Genomic DNA, 17,429 nt, shown 5'->3' on the forward strand with positions numbered 1-17,429 from the left:
GTATTAAACTAGAAGAACAGAAATCGGTGTTTCTAACAACTAAACCTTTACCCATCTGAAGATTTTTTTTTTTACACAGACTGCGTAGTTCTGAACGTGGCAATTTATGCTTTAAAATGAGAGGATGAAAAGGTAATATTTGTCAATTCACACTCTGAACAAAGCCATTCAAGTCACTAACAATACATTACCTTTCCACTTGAATGCTATGTCTTCCTTAAACAGTCAAAGCTAGATTCAAAATCAAATCAGTGCTGTGGTCTACACCAAACACTCCCCATCCCCAAACATAAGAGTTTATCCCTGGCAGTGAGTCAGGGGTTCAAACCCTGCAGCTGCAGCACTCGCAGGGCCTTGCAGGGCAGCCCTGAGGCCCGGCAGGGGCTGAGCGCCCCACAGGAGGCCAGTAGAGGCTCACAGCCTGTAACACTGCCTGTGCAATTCTTTCTTCCTAAATGGATGCCCAGACTGGCTCCTCGAGGCAAGCACCAGCCCATGCAGAGACGAGGGCAAGGGCAGACAGAGCAGGGCTGCAGGAACGGCAGCCACAGCCTGACTTACCATAGACCATGTGCTAAACCATGCGTTTAAAGCCTCTGTGAACACATTGTTACTGAACAGACAAGAAATAAATTCAAAATTAATATGCAAAATGACTATCAGCAGATGTTAAAAGACCAACTCAAATGCAGTGGTGCAAATTTCAGAGATTAATGCAGTTAAAGGTGAACGGAAGATATTTTTCCTTGGCATTTCACGTACTTATTGTAAATGGCTGATTTCACTATTTCCTCTGTACTGCCACTTTTCCTTTCTCGTTTGAACTTGAAAACCAGGAAAACAGCCATGAAGTCACAGGAATTACCAGGGGATCAGGGGGAGTGCAGAGGTCTAGAAAGACTGAGCTTGCTTTTGTGATCAGCCCACAGTTTGACACAGGTTTCTAACATGACTGGTGCACACAGCCCTGTCTGACAATGGAAAAGCTCGGTACCGTGCGGTGTTCTCACCAGCCACTGGGTTCATTACCATCAAGCATTCTGGATGCCAATAAGGTTTCCATTTCATATTAACCCAGTGCAACAGTAGCTCCTGAGAGATAGAAATTGGGTTTTTAGCATTTTTAAATTCAGAAGAGTCTTGGTAAAGGTAGTTAAGCACAGAAACCCTCTGGACGAACCCTGACAGCTCAGTGTGAAGGTATTATCTGAGCCAGCTGTTAATATTGACAGCTCCAAGATAAGGATTGCAACAAACAGGTTTGAGCTCAGGCATAGTTTTGTGAGAGATTCCTGCTCAGCCAGAAACAGCACAGCAGCATTGCTCAATCTCATTTAACCCTTCAACAGCAGCTTCTCAACTTCACTCCAGATAGGCTGCCCCCATCTTTGACAGAAGTCACTGCCACCAAGTCCTGATTTCCTTCACAACTATATCTCATTTCAAATGAGCTCATGAGAAGCAACTTTAAACTTTTGTGCAGAAATGCACTGGGACCTCTTGGAAATAGGAGAGCAAACTCAAACCCAACAGCTGAATCACCTGCCAGTAGCTTCAGCTTTGCAGGGAAAGTGGGAGAGGCTGGGGCAGGTTTTGCCAAGAGGGTCAGGCTGGGATGCACAGCCTCAAAGTGACCAACCAGCTCACCCTGGCTCTTTCCTCCACTTGGCCAGGGAACCTGTCCTCAACCCCATCTCACACTGACTCTGACCACACATTACGACAGTCCACATCACTGATCTGGCAATGAAATGCTTTCTCTTTGCCCAAGTTAGCTTCCTGGGAGCTGGAAGCTGAATCAGCCTTCTGCAGGGACAGGCCAGCACCAGGGGAGTACAGAGCAGGACCCTCCTCTGGCTCCAGCCAGCTGCTTCATCAGCTCACACTGCATCCTGTCACTTCACACTCGCTCGACTGGGGGGAATGGAAGCACAGCTTTGTTTTTCATGTCATCAGCTAAGCATGAGTTTGTCTGGGTTTTTTTAAACAAAAAAATTGAAGCTACTTTCAGTTGGCTCTGCGCAGTTAAGCTATGAGTCCCTACCGTATAAGCTAAATCCAACTCTTGAGTTTTCCCAAAGAGACTGAAAACTACATCAAAGGTGTCCCCAAGAGATACTTCAGAAAAACAAATGTATGGCCAGTTGAGATTTAGCTATACCAGACTCCACACCTCACCAGGAAGGAAAAACAAACAAAAAAAAATGGCAACACAAATTCAAAACAAATCACAAAACCAAAACAAATTTTCAGTGCTCCCTAAAACACAGAAATCCTACAGGATGTTTGCCCCAGCTAACTACCCAATTCTGAGTATTCCTTAGACCACCATGGCAGAAGAGTCCTTCTCACCCCGGGGGTAAGCACACAAGAATAAGACTGTTCACCAAGCATTGTCTTATCCTGGGAAAGAAAAATCACAATACCAATAACTTGTATGAAAGTACATAGATATGTCATATTTAGCCTAGATTCATGTGCTTAGACTTAGTTCTCCAAGATTACTACTTGTATACAAAAGAATAATAAAAGAATAATAAAAAAATTAATAAAAGAATAATAAAATAGGAAGAAGCAAAATTACTAGTTTCCTCCATGCAGTTCTTTTCCTTTCATCTTCAACACCACTTTTTTTTTTTAAACCATTCCCATGATTGAAAAAAATTATGTTTAGACTAAGCGACCTGTAAAACAGGCTGGAAGATGCAAATATATATGACAGACTTCTTCTCATTAAACATTACATTGATAAAGTATTCCTGAATTCTGAAAAGTTGCAATACAAAATATTTGAGAGCAGAATCTAGGCCAAGATATTTAACTATAAAAGATACCAAAAATCAAGGTGCTTATTATATAGTAACTGCAAGACCGCATGGAAGTTAAGCAATGAGAATTTCACATATAAAATTTCACAATTTCATATTAGATGACAGGCATCCAAAAATCCTGTATCAAGTTGCTTTGAAGATCTTAAACTAGTTCCTAAGCAGAGAAAGGTGTTCCGAGCAAGAATTTTCTAAAAAGTCAACCAAAAAACTGCCTAAGAGCCACTGTTCTTACTGAATTGAACCAGACTTGGACTTACATGCAGTATTTTTAGATTAAATGAGAGCAAGCAGATATTATCCCACAAGAAGAGAATGTTATGTTTCTGGAAGCATACTAAGACAACTCAGTGCTTCTTTGTATACCAGTCTATAAAATCACTGTATATCGGAACAGCTAAAATAAAATTAATACCTATCTTGGAACATTACTTATAAATGCAAGAGGAAGTGCTATTAAAGCCTGCATCAACTGCTGCAGCATAAATCCATAACAGTTATAATTTCCTTGGTTTCAGATCTTTCTTCTCTCAAAAGTTTGATATGCAGACCAGAAGTTTCTAGCATAATATCAAATTGATTAGGTCATTATGTACGTCAAACAGATTAGAACAAATAAAGATTAAATCACATCAGATTAATTCCACTCTAAAAAAAAGAAATAGAAATGCACATGGAATTTAAAGTGAAATGTTGGTAATTTTAAGACACCACCAATAATGCAAGATTCAATAAGCACAATCACTGTCACTCACACTTTATTCTGAATAACTCAAAAACATATCTGCCCCTTACATACTGTTCTCTCCAATGTCAGATAACAAAACAAGGCCATGCAGATTATCTGTTGAAAGCAGCCTTTCCTACAAGAGCAGAACTTGAAGTATATGCTTAAAAGGTACTCAAACCTGAAGGACACTCTGACTACCAACATTTAAAAGCTTCTTTTCTAAAAAGGATGTGAAGCTACAAAGAGACCATAAAACTCTGTGTTGGGGTTTTTATTTTTTCTATTCAAATGATGCCAGGAGCAGGTTTACTGCTACCTCCACAGGAAAACAAAAATCATTGCAATAGAAACACAGATGTCATGCATTGGGTTTCAGAAACCTTTGTTGAGAAGAGTTCAACTAATTAAAGCTAAAATTGATTAGCTGCAAGTTTTTACCTCAGACTGCAGGTGCTGGATCACAACTGTTAAAGCTTCAAACTTCTGGTTACTGCTTGTCAGGAATTTTTTCAGCTGCAGGATGATTCCACTTTGGGTCTCACATTTTGTTTTGTACTGTGTCAGCTCGGCTGTTTTAGTGGCAGGTGGATGCACATCCGTGGAGGCTTGAGTCTGTATGCACGAGCTCTTGGGATTCCGCTGCTTGCCCTTGTCAACTAAAACAACAACAACAACAAATTAACACACACTTTACACCGAAGTCTCACCAAAACTTAAAAGACACGTGCAAAAGAAAGTAGTCATAAATTCTTACAAACTCTTCCTGAAGTCCTAACTAGGAGAAAGGGTGATTTCAGTAGCACGGCAGAGCAGACCCTGTCATGTGTCAGGTTCATTTCTAGTACCATAACTTCATATACAGAGTTTTGTACTTCTGTGGCTTACTTTTCAGCATGCTGTCTTCACATGTTTCAAATAAGTATTTTAATAAAATGCAAGATCTGTCATCCTACCTATCTAGTAACTTAGTTCTAACAGAAGAATTAATGACTTCTGTTTGCAACATGGATTTCATATTTCCTGCACTCTAAAGTATTGCTGAACACAAACCCATTTTCCTCACATTTACTTGGTCTTTCTGTTCCTTTCAAATTCTTCATTGCAAGAAAACCCCTCCCTGCTTTGAGCTTTATTAACTAGAGGTCTTGCAGCACTTAGTGCCGGCAATTTCAGTCATAAGGATGAGACTTTGAAAAGTGCTCTAAAATGTAATGTACTTGAAGCTTGCCCTGCCACTATTCATGGTCCAAGAATGACATTGTTGACTTAATATTCCTAGTTATGTTGCAAGCTCCATCCCTTCACAGTACACAATCACCTCATGTCAGAGGAAACCACATTACACAACCCAGCGCTTGACTCGTAAACACCACAGGTTTCTCTGCTGCCTTCAGACTGGAAAGGGAGCACAGTGCTGCTCTGCAGATAGGGACGGTCTTCCCTGTTTGATCACACAGGGAACGAGCAAACACTTTTGCAATAAAAGGGTGATGCAATACACAGATATCCCTTGGCAATTTAATGAAGACATCTAAGCAGATTACTTTGTACAGTTTCAACTTAACAAGATTTATTCAAGATAAGTGAAAAAAAACCTGAGAGGTGAGATTTAGAGAAAAGAAAAATAGGAACACATAGAAAAAATGGGGGACAAGCTAACCAACTAGAAGTAGCTGCTCATGAATCCTTTCTGAAGCCCAAGAATCTGGTTTGAAGGTTGTCAAGTGACTCTGGAATAGTTCCAGCAGTGTCAGGTTCAATCATATAACTAGAGACAGTATTAATAACAAAAGCTTTGATTCTCAGTTAATGCACGTTTGACTGACACATCAACTCTTGTATTAATACATCAGCTGGGCAGAGCCTTCACTTGTTTTTCAAACCATTTGAAAACAAGTTTCCTGTTCAAAATACTGATGCCCTCTGTGCCGCTCTTACTGAGCTGGCATAAAGTACCTCCTGAGCCTGTTAGTTTTTCAAATAAATCCTCTCACGGCAAGATTTTCTGTCATCATTCATAGTTAAAGAGGATCGTCGGCATATTGCTTTATCACGTTCTGGTGCTCTTGTATTCTTGGAGATTTCACTGAACTGCTCAGAGATGCTGACTGTTAAAGGGTATATTTTGAATTAGAAACATACCATCTTGTGGTTTAATAGTGTAGCAGTTATCAGCATGATAACACAAATCAAAATTTAAATCTTTAGGGGGAAAAAAAAGTCAAGCTTGGCTACCAGTTCTAGTTTAGCTTCTTTTTTACCACCATTTAAACTAATGTGAGCACTTCTTTTCTGAGAGTGCAGACATTAAAATGTCCTTTGAGTAGACCTCTTTAAATAAATGACGGTTCATAGCTGAGAGCAACTATGTCAGATTTCTAGCAACCTTATGGAGACTACTGTGTTTAGGAAAACATTCACTACCTTCTGACGCTTTTTCAAAAATCATAAGAGATAATAATCAAAGAGAGAGGGGAAAAAAAGAGCAGGGACTACAGAATAAACATGTACAGCCGATCCTTCCCTACCCTACTGGCTCACATACTCCTACTCTCTCATACATTCCACCTCCCTTCCTGAATGTTCCACTTACAATAAACAGAGAACTAGCGCACTTCTCTTGATTTAAGGTTACTGGGTAAGTCCATCGATACAGATGCTAATCTCATTATTTAATTAGCTATATGAAATTATTTCTACAACCATTTGCAGGATCCTGACACAACTGTGTTAAACCTGAACAAATGCTTGCAAACAATTTTTATTTTGGGAAAAAGTTAGATCACATACTGTTACCTAATCATGTTATTTCATTTAAATATAGTGATTTAACAGCTAACCACAAAGAACATAAGACTCCAGATATCCACTGTTCCCATAGTTCAGTCAGCCTTTATCAGTTTGCCAGTTTCACATTATTGCTTTTATTGTGGTACCCACACTATCAAGTCTTTTCCTAGAAGCTCACTCAAACTTCCAACTAAGCCAACTCTGGATACGAATCTAAAAAAAGCTGAAAAAAAAACGCACTAGAGAAACACACTGACATTCCTGTTGGCAATTTTATCCCAGACATGTGCTATACGTAGCCACTTCAAATGTTGAAAAGCATTTCTCTGCTAGCATGAACCCTCTGTAGCACGAGCTGCCTCTACAGATTAACACCAGCGACACTCCAATGCTTATTTATGGCCCATGTACCTCTGGGCAATGACAGATTGTTTCCAGATTTGTATACAAGGCAGGCTACGATGTCAAAACAAAAGCCATGCTTTCATTAAAGCAAAAGCATCATGATTCTAATTACTGATAGAACACAGTGATAGAATCTAAATTAAAGACAGTATTGGTTACCAGCCCAATTCCTCCTCAGTTTTCCCTTATCACCTTTACATAGTCACACTTGTAAAGCAGAACACCTTCCACCCTTAAGTTAGATCCATAACTTCTGTCCAACAGACTTGAAAACACTGTTACTCAATCTAGTTTAACTATTCAGTTTATGAAGACTAGAAATCAGATTCTCACGTACCACATAGAGCACGGTAACTGGGCAGAATCACCACCCCATGTCCTAGTCTTCATATTAGCAAAAAAACAAAACAAAAAAACCACCAACCAACCAAACCTAAACACCCCCCCCCCCCCAATTTTGCAAAGACTGAACCTTGCGATGCAGAATCATTCACAGAAGATTCAATATCTCGCTGGCAAAAAGAATACCCCATGACCTTGGAAAAGGTTCAGAAATCCTCCCACTCCCTTTGCAGTCGCTACACAGATGGCATTGCCAACTCCAGTTCTTTGGGGAGAATATTAGACACATCCCAAGCTTTTCCACACAGCAAACTGTTTCCCATACATAGCTTCTCTAGTTAATAGGTGTTCAGAAGCAAGAAACACACACCCCTCTGTACATGAGGGTGCGTTCCATAAAGCTAAGTGCTGGGGTACTGCCCAGTACTTGACGTTGTACTTGACCAGCAGGCTACCTTAGAGCTTGCCTGGTACCACTGGTTTCCCGAGCCTCTCTATCTCGTGCACGGTTGCTGGATTACAAGATGAAACATCTAACACCCACTTTTTGGTTTGCAGAGCCAAATCAAAGCCTTCCTTTACTTATCACATACTAGGGAGGCCTGTGTTTTAATGTCTATACTAGCTATAAATTGTTTTCTTTAAGCAAGAGATTCAATTTTTAAGAAAATTCAATTTCTTCAAAGAATTCCAAGTAGCCTAAAACAAACTACTTGACAAGCACAAGTAGGAACAACCTCACTTCTCTCCCCACACTTTTGCCATCACCATTGTCTTACCCCTAAACACCTTCTTTCCATATTCTTCATCCAAACAGTTAGCTTCCACAGGTTCTTCAAAACCCCTGTGTGTTTCATATAAGCATTTTTCAAAGGAAAATCCTTGGTCAATATTTTCTCTTGTAGGAAGATGCAGGCTGGCAAAAACTTTCTGTCCCTCCTCCATTTTCTGGAAAGCCTTGTCTACACATGTTAAATTGGCACTCACTTCTTTCATCAGTAAGACCAGATCAGCCTGAGTATTTAAGCGAGCTACCATTTCTTCTCTTACTCGTTGGATTTCCTCAAGCACAGTTCTTATATTCAAATGACTGGACTTCAGCTCCGCTTTGAGATCTTCTTTCACCTGTTGCTGGCTCCTCTGCAGTGCTAACACTGTTCTGATTTCCTCTTGAGACGTTTCCACATCACGCTTTATTTCCTTCTGTCCAGCCTGCATCACCTCCTGGCTAGCTTTGACTTCTGCCAACAGGGCAGCGAGGCACTCCATCCCGATCCCAGGGCAGTCACAGGACCTCTTCCAGTGTCCCAGCTTCCAAGCAGTCAGGGACATTTGTGAGCTGGTAGCAGATTTCCCAAGATAGCAGGAGAGCTGGCGCGTAGCCCTTGGTATTCTATCCTACCTCAATTTACAGCGTGCTGCAGTGAAGGTTCCAAGTATAAGTCTAGTACAAGGCGAGACAAAGGCACTAAATAAGATACTTCAACAGGCAGGGCCCTAGAGCCAGAGCTCCTTCTCAGGACTCAACCACAGGACTAATCAGTTTAATTGGCAGTTATGCCACACCTAGATTTTTAAAAATCTTTTGGTGACATCATTGTACGTGGGACGTCACCCAAAAGCCACTCCCAAGTCATTTGATCTGTGCATCAATCAAAGTATGCCTGGGCATCAGTGACCAGGTTTGTTGCAACGCAGCCAAACACTCTGCAAGACGCAGTGGCCCTTCCTTGCCAACACAAAGGCTCAAAAGGAGCCTGAGTTGCCTGCAGGACCTGAAAGCCAAACACTTCAACAGCACATAGTTATTTCTATTGTATATTCAACAAGGTGATTATGTACCTGTCCTTCTGCTAATGTTTGCAGTGAGGGCTCAGGAGTGCAACTGCAAGCACCTTAGACACTGGCCTCCTCCCACTGAATGTCCTCCCTGTTCCCACAGGTAGCAATGCCCTTTCAGCAATCTTCGCAAGAACCCAGATCCTGAGGAAGCCCTCTAGTCCACAAACAATAAACAGTTACCAGAGCAATACAGGAAAACTGACTAATGAGATATTTTTGGCAAGTTAAGGAGGCCAAGCCTTTTACCTACCAGGTCTGAGTGTGAACTTTTCTCTGTAAAAGCTAAGGTTTCTTACTTTTAAGCACAGAACTCGTAACAGGTCTAGGCTCCATGTAAAAACAGGTAGATTAACACCATCAGGCTATTAGATGTTTTGTTACACAGCTATTGAGTTCAGTTTGGAAAAAATGACCAACACAACGTAGATCTTGGTCTACAGAAGGCATCAGTCTCTGCCTTCAAAGAGGTGACCTGGTATTCAGCACAACACCCGGCATTCAGAGCAGGACTCTGAACAGCACACAAGTTGGAGGTCAGGACAGCTTTCACACTGCAATTGTGGTCCTGTCATGGCTCCTGGATGCTTGTGGAGACAGTGATGATCCCACAGACACCCCAGAGCAGAGGACCTATGTTATCCATCCAAAACCACAGTAACCCCTGTCAGCACTGTTTTGGGTTGAGAAGCGTTACAAAGAATGCCGATAGCCCATGTGTACACAGATGGAGGATTTCCAATGTACCACAGGACCACTGGCCAAAGGACCAATCTGGGGAGTCCTGCTGGCAACAAAAGTTTACTTCTCACTTGCCAGTTCACCTGTTACACCAGTCCAGGCACACTCATGGGACCAGGAAGGTATCAGAGACATCCTCCACACAGAGCACCTCACAGCTTGCAGGTATCCCCCAAGTGTCCTGCTACGGCAGTGGTATTGCAGCCTCTGATGAATGCAATGCCAACAGTGGAGCTTTCTTCCAAGTCTTTATATCACCTGACAGAAGGCCAGACGGTGGCTTTCTGATGGAATTTTCCCAGCACAGCTACAGGCCACAGATGTAGTTTCTTCCTCCACTCAGGCTTTTGCCCCATTTCTAGCTGGATAGCTATGCTGAGAGCTCCTGAGTATTACTGGTCACATACAGTCACCACTAAGGACCAGCACACAAAAAGATCAGAGAAGCACAGTCTGAAGTTTGAATCCAGGTAACATCTTTGATAATATTTCAGGTAGGTGAAGAGAGGCAGGCATGAACACCAGCAATATTTCTGTATCCCTAGACCAACACTGGCATTAAATCAGCTTAGCTGTACAAGACTTCATTCCAACCTTTACCGATTCCTAAAACTCTCACAAATGAAGGTGAATCAGTTGCAAAGACCTTGACAGAAGCTTCCTGGCAGCAAATGAGAAGCCAGGTGAATTGATTTCCACTGGGTCACGTATGATACAGGTAGAGACTGGGTCTCTCTCTCTCTCTCTCTCTGTGAAAGGGGGAGTATTCACCAGGCTCATGGATGTAACCACCCAAGATCTAATTATTCCTAGACAGCCCAGAGGCTGCAGCCTGCTTTCTACATGTGTGCACACCCACCCCAATTGCCAACTGTTCTCTGCTATAATATAATACACTGTGAAGAAAAGCTCTCTTTGGAAACTGCTCTCTTGCTCTATATGAAAACATTAATTCATCCTGAATGTCCTTGATATGTTTGGTATAATACATTCCTCACTCAAACTAAGAGGTCTGATCGCCATGAACTCTTTGGCCATTTGTAGAGATCGCCTTCTTCACATGGCTTCCAGACATTATTCCTTTGCTCTTCTCAACTCTAGAAGACATTCTTCAAAAACTTATCTAAAATTCAATAAGCAAGTAGATACTACAAAGCAAACTGAAAGTCTACAGAGGTTGCTGGCACTTTGAATTTCACTACCTGTCTCTCAGCAGGATTACTTGGTAACTAATGACACACGAACAGCAGCTTTCAGCAATACACAGTCTTCCCAACCTGAAATTAAATATCTTGGAACTACCAATTTCTATTGCTGTACATCAGCTTCTGCTCCAACTAAGCTGCCTCTATCCTTGATGCATCTCAAGCATCTTAACATTTTCTCCCATTTAGGAGAAAAACTTCCTGATTTCATAGATTAACAGAAGTCAAACACTAACGAGGATTTTCTCTTGAGAGTAAATAAAAGATTAGAGAAAAATAAAATATTTTAAATAAAATCTGGTCTATTTGGTTGGGGTTTTGTTTGCCTTTTTTTTTTGGTAAGTATTTAGTCTGCTTCATGAAAACACAGAAATCCTTTACACAATTAGCTAACAGCAAACACAAACCACCCCTGTTTCTATAGCTCTAATATTATGAGAATAAAATCCATGAAGTTGAAACATCTGAGAAAAGCACCACACATGGTTCTGAAGTCAACACAGAAACCCACTAAACGACAGATATATTTTCATGTTAAGTAAATATTTTAGTGTTAAGTAATACACCACATATGAAATATAAACAAAATAGTTTACACAAAGCTTACAGTGAATCATACAAAAAAATCCATTATTTGACCTTCAGGGTGGTTTCACATTCTGTATGGCTGACCATTTTGTACAGCTAGGACAGAGGTCAGACTTGAAACAGCAACCAGGTATTTTCACTTCCCAAACATGAAAGAGGAAGCATCCAGTTGCCTCTGTCTTGACTTTTCCCTTTTTCAAAAACGTCTGGTTTACCCCTAATTATAATTGGTAACTGAACACACTCCCCCACCGCCAAAAACCCAAACAAACAAAAATGCCACCCTTGGACTTCTTGGTGTTAGATTGGCAATGAGGTTGAGTATGCGACAAACCAAATTAAAAAAAGAAAAAAAAAAAACAACAAAAAAGAAAGAGAGTAAGGACTAGAGAGGACTACAGAACAGAATAGTTGCTGCAAATAATAACAGGGAACACTTCAACAAGAATATATGCTTACAAACTAGATATATACTCATATTTATGTAATCAGCCAAGTTACAATTAAAATACTGAAATAAAGTAATTATATGCTGCCAAGGATGTGCTGCCAACACGTCCCACAACACACACTGAACCAAGTTACAGAAAGCATTACAAAATATGTATCCTGTACAATATTAACAGCCATGAAACACTTATAGCTAACTGCGTTCAGTGGAGTTTTTAGCTGGATCGAATTTCTCCAAATACACTGATAAACTCTAAAGTAAACTTGATGGTTTACCTGTTTTTATTAGAGCCTAAAGAACACAGATGTGCTCTGCTGACCTTTAGATGCTTTATCTTTTCCTCCTGTGAGCAAGTTAGTCCCAGTGATGCAGAACTGCATGACCCATGGGTCTGATTCTGGGGTTTTTCTCTTCAGGAATTTCCAGATCTCAGTCTCACATCTGAACCAGCTCATAAGTGAGTAAATAATTTCACCTTGTATGTTAAATCTTTACACAGCTAGTTCTGAAGCCTCAAAAAAAAAAAAACTCTATAGTTCTCCCACCATCTTTCCCCACTGCCCTCCCCCCATCGCAATGCATACAAGCTATTCGAGCAATGCAACAGAAAGATCCATCAACCATTTCATCTCACGGCTTTGATTTTAAAGTTTGCCTGGTGACACTTCAGACAGGAACACTTATGAACATCCACACAAATAAGGAAGTAGTTGAATTTAATCTCCAGTGGTACATACATTATCTTTGAGAGGACCTGGAAATTTGGCTAGCTGTAAATTACCACCCAAAATTCTTTCAAAACTCCTGCTCTGGGCTATAAACCCAGGCAATGGTTACAGACAAATATACAGGAAAAGCAGTCACAAAACTAAATTAATGGTGTCTGCAGAGGGCTTGACAGGCTAGACTTGGATGGAAGTCTTCCAACCTCCCCAAGCCACTCCACATCTTGGTTAACTGTAATTTTTCCCTGCATCCACCTTGGCAAGTGTCAAATGCACACGTTCCTGCTGTGCCACTCACAGTCCAGGCTGATGACTGTACCAACACACACTCCTGAAGAAGTGATGTTCCGTTTCTAAGCTCCTCCTCAGGTCTGTCTGTATAAGCCAGTGCAGGGAGCCCCAACTTGCTGCTTGTGTGTCAAGCACATCAGTAATGAACCAGTTCCAGTCCACAGGAAAGCAGCTTCACTTTTCAGAGTTGTGCCTAAATAATTTGCCTCACTGAAATTCTGAAGATGACACTGTACCTCATATACTTATTCAGCTGGTCTTTTCTCAAGAAACTGGTTGAAGAGAAACAGCACTTCTCATCTTGCATCTCCTCCCAGCATCAACATGGTCTGAAGCCCAAGACAACAAGTAAATGCTTTATGGAGTAGAACCACAGCTCTCCCTTTCCTTTACTCTTAACTGTAACCTCTCGAGTTTCCCTTCTTTAGGGTCAGTCACTTGCCCATGTCCAGGAACATCAGCTTATTGTAGCTGTCTTCAAATCATTTTCAAGTCGTTCTGAACAGAATAACAAGTAACCATCACAGAAGCTTTTCAAAAGGTTGCAGGAATTGAGTAAAATTTAACTGCAGGCTGATAAAACCTGACCTAGATGCTTAAACTGACTCAGCAGGATAAAAACATACACAGCAGAAATACCACTGCCTTTCTTTGCAGGAGTACAAAGGTTTTTGGTTTTCAGCATATTTTTCCTTAAATGCTGGTACAGCCTGGAGCAGGAGTGCAGAATCATCACATATTTTTCCAGGCACTCAGTCTGAAGTACTGTTTCTGAAGTCTGTGTCTTTTCTCTTGTGCGAACTCATCTGTTGACTTACAGTATTATAGCACTGACTTCTAGCCCAAGTACAGCATTTTAAATCCATCCCTTTTCACTCCTCACTTCTAGCCATGTAATGGAATCTTTATATACACAATGGCAAAAAGGAAAGGGAAATCTCAGACATATTTACATACTTCAAAGAGCTCTATGCCCGTTCAGTGCTTTAATCGCATGCTTAAGACACGCATATCTTGCGGCACTGGCCACATGGGGTTTCACGCCAGTAGGGCAAGTCTCTTCTGAGGCAGAACCCATTAGCATGTCAAACACTTCCCTGTCCATTACCAATTGTTTATGGACCGTGTCAGAGTCCTGCAGCCTAAAGCTGTTACCTAGAAACTATAATATACCACATGCAGCTCTTTATTAGCTTCCTGCTTGTCGACAACAGAGCAAGAACTAAGGGCACAGTTTTGTTACAACATAATTTATACAGAAACAGGAGTGGAAGAGGAAACCTGTGAATATAGTCAACTGGGAAGAAAACAAGAGATAGCAAACAAGGCAAGTTTTCCAACCACAGATCCCTCTAAGTAAGCTTTTGCGTGATCTCCACAAAAGGCTAAGCAACCCCAAGCAGTCTTTAACTACTTCTGCACAACAGTTCTTCAGAAGACAGACGTCAGCCTACACCTCGCCAGTTAATCTGATTCATATTCTTTCAGGCCCTGAAGCAATAACCCACAGTGTGTAGCAAGCCCTCTGCCCTGAACTTTTTCTGTTGGGTTATAACCATGCCCCTGTCATCTTCTCATGAGGGAGAGCGAGCTCCCCCTGTCACCAGGAGGTACTTGAGACTGCCATGAGTCCAAGGCAAGCAAAATACCAACAATGTGAGTGTGACATTGCACTAAGGCTCCTAGATCAGCCTCAGCACTAGTTCCTACCCCAATTGACTCTTCACCACATGACAGCCTTTGAACTGGCTTCTCTGTGTACGTGCCTATAAAAACTCACCATCTATTAAAGCCTCAATATTTCTCAACCAAGAACATGCCTTGATCCAGTTGATTAACACCCATGTGTCTTTGTTTCCCCAATATTGTCACCTGTCCTATGGAATATGGCTCTCAAGCCTGCACAACTGTTTCAAGATGTTGTCAAATGCGCTAGTAATGATATGGAACACAGTGCTTTTCCCCCTATAGGAAGCATGTTAACGACACATTTTCATTCGGCAGTAATTTGATATGATCTGTTACTACACCAGTTAAGCATAAAGAATCCCAATGTTGCATTAGCCTTACTCAGAGTTCTGAAGATGTTTTAAAACCTACGTTAACCTTATATTGAAGCTCTGCAAGGAGCTAGATTATTATGTTTGTAAAGATACGTGAACTACAGCTGAGAAAATGCATTATCTTCCAAATTGCTGGTGGCTTCCAAAATAAAAGCACAAAGATAAGTGTCAGCTCATCTCATGTCATCACTGCAACTGCCTGACCAACCGGCCTGTGCATTTTTTTTGAAGGAAAGTCTGGTGATCAACACTCTTGAACTGTGCCCTACCGCTGTCTTAGTGTTACATGTTTCTCTGTCATTCCACCAGTAGCTGTTTCTTTTCCAGTCTTGAGGATGACAAAGTTAGTATTGGGTGAGACAGGTGAGATGATGTCAAACAGCCACACATTTTGTCAACCCTAGTAGGGGTACACTGACAAAAAACAGTGATGGTGGCAGGAAAGAATTTAAAAACACACTTCAAAATAGCAATGCACAAATATTCTAGCAGATTAGGAGATTGGAAGGGATAATCTTTACAAGTCATGTTTTACAAAGGACCTAAAGGAGTCCCAGACTTAAACACTAAGTGTTTAATTACTGTATCAGACAGATGTCTGTCTGTTAAATGCATAGTACACATGCAAACTTGACTAATACTCTGGAATCTCAGCATTGTGCCTGTAACACTTTTTACTTCATGTACCAGAGGCCTATCTTACAGAAGCGCTAGCTCAGTTTTTAACACTTAGTATAGGAAGTGATTTTTCTTAATATTTCATTTATAATATAGTAAATTTTATTGGAACTGTAACATCTAGAACTGAATTATGTTTTCATCTATCCAATACATATCAACTACAAAGATAAATGTATTAATAAGCAATCATACATTCAGAGATAACTGCAAACTAAACAAACAAATTTACAGAAGACAACTCTAACATCCCAGCTAGACTAGCAGTGGATCAGGTTTGTTCTGGTTATTTTTTAAATGATGAAGAGCAATATTGATGCTTGATTTCTTAGCTTGTTCCGAACTAGGACAAAACCTGACACATGCTAGTTAACCAGATAGTGCTACAAACCACTGTCTGAAGAAACAGAAAAGGTAGTGTAGATGGTAGAACCAGTTTATTGTACTAATAATGCAAAGCCTAGAGCATGGATATTTTTATATGAGAGGGACTGGCCATATGTACATGAAACAAACAACTTTTCATCCACCTTAAAAAAAATACACCACCAGCAACAATAAAACCACAGTGCAGCGAGGCATCCAGTTTTTAAGGACAAAGATGACAACGGAATGGAAATTGCATGAGGATATGTTACAGTGTGCTGATGCCTTCAGTTTGTAAACTATATCTCGATTTATTATCCTTGGTTTAGGTATTTGAATTTTGCTACAACAGTTCACCATATACACCACAGTCAACCTCTGAATTCCGCAGCTTTTCAAGGAAAAAAAAAATGCTATATTGGAAGCTAACGGTAAAGTTTATATAAGCGGTTCACGTTTAAGTAAGTTTCTAGTTCAGGTATTGCTCTGAGTAGGCAAAGAGGCATCTGAAGCAGTCTTCTCTTTTTCTGCATACCTTCTTATAGTTGCAGGAAAGAGCTAATAAGGTGTTATTAATACATAATAAGTATCATAGATTAGGAATGTAATGAAGATACAATCTCTGACTTTAAACCAATTATATCATTCCACTGTTTTATGCTGAAAAATTTGCTCTTGTCATGTATAATAAATGTGCTGTCTGAATATTAACTTAGTGTTTTATGCCAGCTCGTAACGTCCGAAAACAGAAGTTCTGATTTCTTGCACAGCTCAGATGTTCTGTTGGGGTTAGATACCACCCTGAGGAAACAGTAAATTAGACCTCAGTGTATATAAGCTTGGGCATGTGTAGAAAGACCAGTTTATCATTAAATACTTTGTAATTAAAGCTTGTCATCACCAAAACTCAAATCTGTCCAAAGAACCAAGCACAGAGTGATGTTGAAGCCTGAGGTTCCTCACTCCTCTCTGCTCCTATTTCCTCTTCCTTTCCACCCCCTATACAAGAAGTTGCTCGTTGTTGCCTGGTGCCCTCTGCTGCTTCATCACAAGTACAGGACACAGCATGTTTTTGCCCTTCATTCTGCAGCCTCTGTCTATGAAGTCAGGACCTAGACTCAACTGGGACAGGGAGTTCCACCAAGAGCAGATCACACCATCTGCAAGCCCTTCACAGATCCCATTAATTGCCTCCCCAGTGCAAATCCCAATCCCTTCTTCTCCCTCCACATCCTTCTTGGATACACTCAGGGCTGCCAATTTCCCTGTTTGCAGATACTTAGGCAAGGATTATCTTCATATCTGGGAAAAGAATTTCAGTTGGGACAGTGTGTGTGGTGTGACAGAAGAAACCCACCACATAGCCACGTGTGTGTAGGAAACCCTC

The 17,429-nt window shown here is 40.8% G+C and overlaps 1 protein-coding gene across 7 annotated transcripts in view; it reads right to left on the reverse strand.

The window, feature by feature from the left end:
- Window positions 1-17,429, reverse strand: part of MTUS1 (microtubule associated scaffold protein 1) — a 128,378-nt gene that overhangs the window by 31,932 nt on the left and 79,017 nt on the right. For 6 of the 7 annotated variants that reach the window (XM_065836353.2, XM_065836351.2, XM_065836352.2 and 3 more), the window contains one exon: window positions 3,997-4,214. In XM_065836353.2, the coding sequence (XP_065692425.2) occupies window positions 3,997-4,214 (218 nt within the window). Of the gene's footprint in view, window positions 1-3,996; window positions 4,215-12,238; window positions 12,315-17,429 lie in introns of those variants that run through there. The other variant, XM_071807553.1, reaches the window with a different exon arrangement.

This window comes from Patagioenas fasciata, chromosome 4 (genome assembly GCF_037038585.1).
Source record: "Patagioenas fasciata isolate bPatFas1 chromosome 4, bPatFas1.hap1, whole genome shotgun sequence".
Taxonomy (NCBI): domain Eukaryota; kingdom Metazoa; phylum Chordata; class Aves; order Columbiformes; family Columbidae; genus Patagioenas; species Patagioenas fasciata.